Genomic DNA, 5,642 nt, shown 5'->3' on the forward strand with positions numbered 1-5,642 from the left:
AGTTTGCCAATGAAGAAGATCTTCAACTTGTCCTGGAAAATAGGCAGTATCACTATGCTGGCTTCATGCTAATTTTGCAGAGATGGGAACCTACAGTGTCTAGGTCGTTTCCGTCGGAGATTCCATTTTGGATTCAAGTGACTGGAATCCAAGTGCATCTATGGATAGAAGAACTCATCAAAAGTATTGGTGATGACATTGGATCAGTCGTGGAGGTTAAGGTGTCCACTACTATGGCAAGGATACGAGTAACCATTAATGGACTCCAGCCGCTCATCAAAACCTCAATTGTAGAATTCAGGAACGAAGAAGAGATTGAAGCCTCTCTGATTTATGAGAGATTAAAGAAGCACTGTAAGAGATGTTTTCGTCTGGACCATGATGATAAAGAATGTCCAGACTTCAAGCCAAGAACAGAGAGAGGACTTCCTCCCCTACCTGAGAAAAGAAGACCTGAGCAGGTGGGTAGAAATTCTAACATGAGGTCCCGACTAGAGAGGATCCCGGCACACCAGAAAGAGGAAAGGTGGTACCGAGATTACGAGGGTGATAGGGAGAGAAATCGTAGGGAGCGACGTAATGATCTTTCAACCAGACATCACAGAGCCAGTTCACCTGGGCTTAGAAGGTCACCCCCTCCCCGACAAGAATCAAGATACCAATCTCGCGACCACCACTCGCGCGCGACAATGAGCCGTTCAAGATCAAAGGAAGTTGACAAGGGCTTGTCCCAAGGTTCGGATGAGCAAATATCTAGATACTACTCTAGTAGCTCCCGTCTTAAACCAAGAAGTAAGGAGTACTACCTCCAAAATGATGCAGCTTTAGACTCGAGGGAAGTGGGGTCAGGGAGAAGAGCAAGGATCCCAGATGAAGGGGATGAGAATGGAATCACTTCCTCGGCTCCAAGTAGAAGAAGGATTCCCGTTTCTGAAAGGCTAACTCTCGCTGTTTACATTGACCACTTTAACCGAGAGGGAATGATCAATGAAAGTGACCCTCAGCAAAGCTCTCCTCCTCTTTAAGTTCACCAAGAAGCCTTGGACGTCGCTATAGAAGAAGTAAGAGAGGTTATGGGTAATTATGTTAACTATGCAGACACTGCAGAAAGCGCAGCTAGGAGGGAAAGGTTCAGGCAGGCAGAGATCCAGGGTTAAGTTGAAGAAACTGCTGAACAAATGATGAGGTCTAATATTGGACTACCCAATACAGGGGCTTCTTCTGCTCCAGACTCACCATTAAGGTGTGAAAGTAGTGAGCGTGTTCCAGTATCATGTAATAATTATATTGATACTAAAATCTCTGCTTTTGGAAAGTCGTTTTTTGCTACCTTTGTGTATGGTGATCCAGAACCGGGTAAAAGGAAAGCTGTGTGGGAGAGCCTTATAGAGGTGGCATAGTTAAGAGAAGGCCCCTGGTATCTAGCAGGGGATTTTAATGACATTATTGACAACTCGGAGAAGAAAGGAGGGCCGGTGAGATCCGAGGGTTCTTTTTTGGATTTCAGATCTTTCCTATCTGAGTGTGATTTATATGAAATTTGACATTCTGGGGTCCCTCTTTCTTGGAGAGGTGTTCGAGGCTCTCATGTGGTGATGTGTCGTCTAGATAGAGATGTAGGAAACAGTGAATGGGTTGAACAGTTTCCTAATTTTAATTGCAAGTATCTGCCCTTTGAGGGGTCTGACCATAGACCCTTAATAACCTTTTTCTCATTGGAAAGAAAGAAGGAAAAATGGTGGTTTCGCTATGATCGACGACTCAAAGACAATATGGAGATTAAGAAGCTGGTTGAGGAAGTCTGGCTGGAAGATGAAGAGTGTTCAATACAGGAAAGAATCTCTAATGTTAAAGCAGCTATGATTCTTTGGAATAAAGAAAACTTTAGAAACAGACAATTGAAGATTGTTCAACTTCAGCAGGAGCTTGAAAAGGCTATGGTCAGCCCTATCCTTAATGAACTTCAGAAGAATTCAAGTTACTTTCATGCAGTAACTAGAGGAAGAAAGGAAATTAATAAGTTCTCTGTAATTGAGAATGATGTTGGAGAAGCTTTTTATGAGGAGAATCAGATCACAAAGGTAATTACTTCTTACTTCTAGAATATGTTTGCTTCGTCAAGAGATAACCAGAGCGGTATGGAGGATATCATTATGGAGGCTTTATCCCCTTGTATCTCGGAGGAATCCAATAGCATGCTTATTGCAGAGCCTACAACTGAGGATATTAAGAAGGTTGTGTTAAGCATTCATCCTGGGAAGGCTCCGGGACCGGATGGGTTCTCTGCTTGTTTTCTCCAGTCCAACTGGATGGCTATAGTCCCTTCGCTGACAAAGGAAATTCAAGATTTCTTCATGACATGAATTATGCCTAGGAATCTTAATGAAACACATATCAGATTGATTCCTAAGGGCCAAGGACAAAGAAAAGTGGCCGATTATAGACCTATTGCTTTGTGTAATGTGTACTACAAAACTATCTCTAAAATCTTATCGAAAAGGCTTCAGCCACTTCTGTCCTCCATTGTGTCTGAGAATCAGTCAACATTCATTCCAGGGAGAGCTATCTTTGATAATGTGTTGATTACACACGAAGTGCCGCATTATCTCAAGATATCAAAGGCTAGAAAGTATTGCTCTGTGGCAGTGAAGATCGATATGAGCAAAGCGTACGACATAGTTGAGTGGATTTTTATTCAGAAAGCTTTTGAAAGACTTGGCTTTCATCCAATATGGGTTAACTGGATAATGCAGTGTATTTCCACTGTTTCTTATTCTTTTCTTATCAATGAGTCTCCGAAAGGGCGTGTGGTTCCTTTAAGAGGGATTAGACAAGGGGATCCCCTATCTCCTTATATTTTTATTATTTGTAGCGAAGTCCTGTCGGGACTTTGTCACAAAGCTCAAGCTTCAGGCCAGTTACAAGGGATTACAGTCGCTAGAGGATGCCCCCGGATAAATCATCTTCTCTTTGCAGATGATACGATGTTCTTACGTAAAGTTAGTGAAAAATTGTGTCTCTTTTAAGAAGACTGTTGGAGAAATATGAGCTAGTCTCTGGTCAGAAAATAAATACTTCAAAATCGTCAATTTCCTTTTCAAGGAAAACTCCAGCAGTTCAGAGGAAAACAACAATGAGAGTCCTAGGCATTAATAAGGAGGGAGGTGTAGGGAAGTATTTGGGCTTGCCTGAGCACTTTGGAAGGAAGAAGAAAGATCTGTTTGCCTCCATTTTGGACAGGATCAGACAAAGGGCTCTCTCTTGGTCCAATAAATTCTTGTCCCAAGCAGGAAAGCTAACCCTTTTAAAGAGTGTGTTGGTAGCCATGCCTTCTTATGCGATGTCATGTTTTCTTCTTCCTGTCTCTTTGTGTAAACAAATCCAGTCAATCTTAACTAGGTTTTGGTGGGACTCCAAGGCGGATAAGAAAAGCATGTGTTGGATGGCGTGGGATAAATTGACTGTGTCTAAGCAAGAAGGAGGACTAGGTTTCAGGGATGTCCAGTGCTTTAATTCAGCTTTGCTTGGTAATTTGGGCTCGAGAATCTTCACTAATCCTTCTAGTTTCCTGGCGAGAACCTTACTAGGAAAATACTGTCCTTCCTCTTCTTTCATGGAGGCTGGTTGTCCTGCTGCAGCCTCTCATGGTTGTAGAAGTGTGATTGCTGGAAGGGACCTCTTAAAGAAGAATCTTGGATGGGTTGTTGGTGATGGAAGTTCAATTAAGGTGTGGGAGCAACCTTGGCTGTCTCCTTCAGAACTCCTTAGGCCGCTTGGTCCAGCCCCTTTTATCAAAGGACTGGGTTGTTTCAGATCTGTTTGTCCAGGATTCTATTGAGTAGGATGAGACTAAAGTTGCGAGAACTTTCCATCTTTAGCGTGCAACTATCTTATGTATAAAGCCAAGCAGGTGGGGGGGGGTAAAGATAAGCAGGTTTTGCTTGGATGCCCGTCGGGTGTGTATACAACCAAATCAGGTTACTTTATAGAGAAGGCATCCATGCTTTTGGTACAAGACCATCAACTTACTTCAGTTGATTAGAAGAAAGAGGTGTGGTCAATCCCCACAGCTCCTAAGGTAAAAATGTTCCTCTGGAAGAGTTTACATGGTGCTCTGCCAACAAAACAACGACTGTTGGAAAGACATTTGGATGTGGTTGTTGATTGTTGTAGGTGTGGAGCAGCAGAATCTATTCTGCATTTTCTCTTTAGCTGCCCCTTTGCACAGGAAGTATGGGGACTGGTTCCCTATAAGCAAGCCCTTTCTTGCAGCCAGGTGGATAGTGTAAGATCAGGTCTGCTCTTGGCAAATTCGCTCATCTATCTTCCACCCACAGGATTATCTGCTGGACCGTTAGCACCTTGGATATGCTGGAATCTATGGAAAGCTCGGAATCAAAGGGTGTTCAATAACCGGTGTTTTAGTGCTAATGAGGTTATGTTAAGAGTGCTCTTGGATGCGAAAGAATGGTGTGAAGCTCAATTTACTAATTATTTTGGTCAAAGGTCCCAAGAGAACTTCACAATTAAGCGTGCTTATGTTGGAGTAGTCCAAGGATGGGTGACCTTTCGAGAAGTGGTTGTCGGAACTGAGTGAGTAAAGGCCAAAACACCAGGAAAGATCATGTGGTGATTTGTAGAATCGAGAAACAAGTATAACACCCGTGTCTGGAAAACCGGATGGGTCGATCGACACCAGTAAGGGGTGTCGATTGACACTAGTAATCTCTGGTTTAACGGTATAGGTTTTAAATCGTCGGTTTGATTGGATTTCGGTTTGGGGAAACCTAGGGCTACTAAAAGGATTAAGGGGCGTCGTTTCTCTGGTTTTCTTCAGTTGTCGCTTTGTGAGTTTTGAGAGAAGAGGAGAGAGTGAGAAATAGATCTTTTGGTGCTTTTGAGTGAGTTTTTGGAGACGTTGAAGCTTATTCTTGGTGGTTCAAGGCTAGAGGAGGTTAGATCCGTGGTGTGTGGTGTTAGGAGAGCTTGTTTTGCTTGTTTTGTCCCTCTTAGTCTCTGTTTTGGGCTGTTCTTCTAGATTTAAAGGTGAGTGCATGACCAAGACTTATCTAAGCAGTTTTGATGCATATTTGGTGTTCCTTTGATTGATGATTTATTTCGTTTCTTCTATGCTTGTTTTATATGATTTGGGGACTTTGGGCGAGCCTGAGGAAGTGTTATTTCGGCCATGTAGTGCAAGGAAGGGGAGACCCATTGATGAGAAGCGACTGGAGTGAAGTTAGGGCTTCGGTGTCGATCAACACTAGTGGCGAGTGTCGATCGACACAAACTTTCTTTCTCGCGAGGATAGTCTCGAGTGTCGATCGACACCAGTGGAAGGTGTCGATCGACAATAGTCGTCATATTGGCTTTTATATTGATTGTTCATAGATTGTTGATGCTTGTGATGGTTAATGCTTGAATGTGTTTCATTATTGCTTGTGTGTACGGCTAGTAGTGGGATGAATGCCTCACTAAATATTTCTAGAAATACTTATGCATCTCTTTTCCTGATGCAGGTAAAGGAAAAGTGTGACCATGGAATCAAGGCGTGGAGAGCGGGATGACTAGGGACTCGTTAGTTGTTTCTGTATTATTGTATGAATTGTTAGGATGTTAGTCCGGAACTTCGAAACATGTTA

At 42.9% G+C, this 5,642-nt stretch overlaps 1 protein-coding gene across 1 annotated transcript; it reads left to right on the forward strand.

Annotated features, from left to right (window-relative positions):
• The first annotated feature begins 4,084 nt into the window (after positions 1 to 4,084).
• On the forward strand, positions 4,085 to 4,597 carry LOC111832357. Its single transcript, XM_023788667.1, has one exon. It carries the CDS (start codon positions 4,085 to 4,087, stop codon positions 4,595 to 4,597), a length of 513 nt encoding a protein of 170 aa, XP_023644435.1.
• The last annotated feature ends 1,045 nt before the right edge of the window (positions 4,598 to 5,642 follow it).

Source organism: Capsella rubella, unplaced genomic scaffold, assembly GCF_000375325.1.
Source record: "Capsella rubella cultivar Monte Gargano unplaced genomic scaffold, Caprub1_0 scaffold_1, whole genome shotgun sequence".
Taxonomy (NCBI): Eukaryota; Viridiplantae; Streptophyta; class Magnoliopsida; order Brassicales; family Brassicaceae; genus Capsella; species Capsella rubella.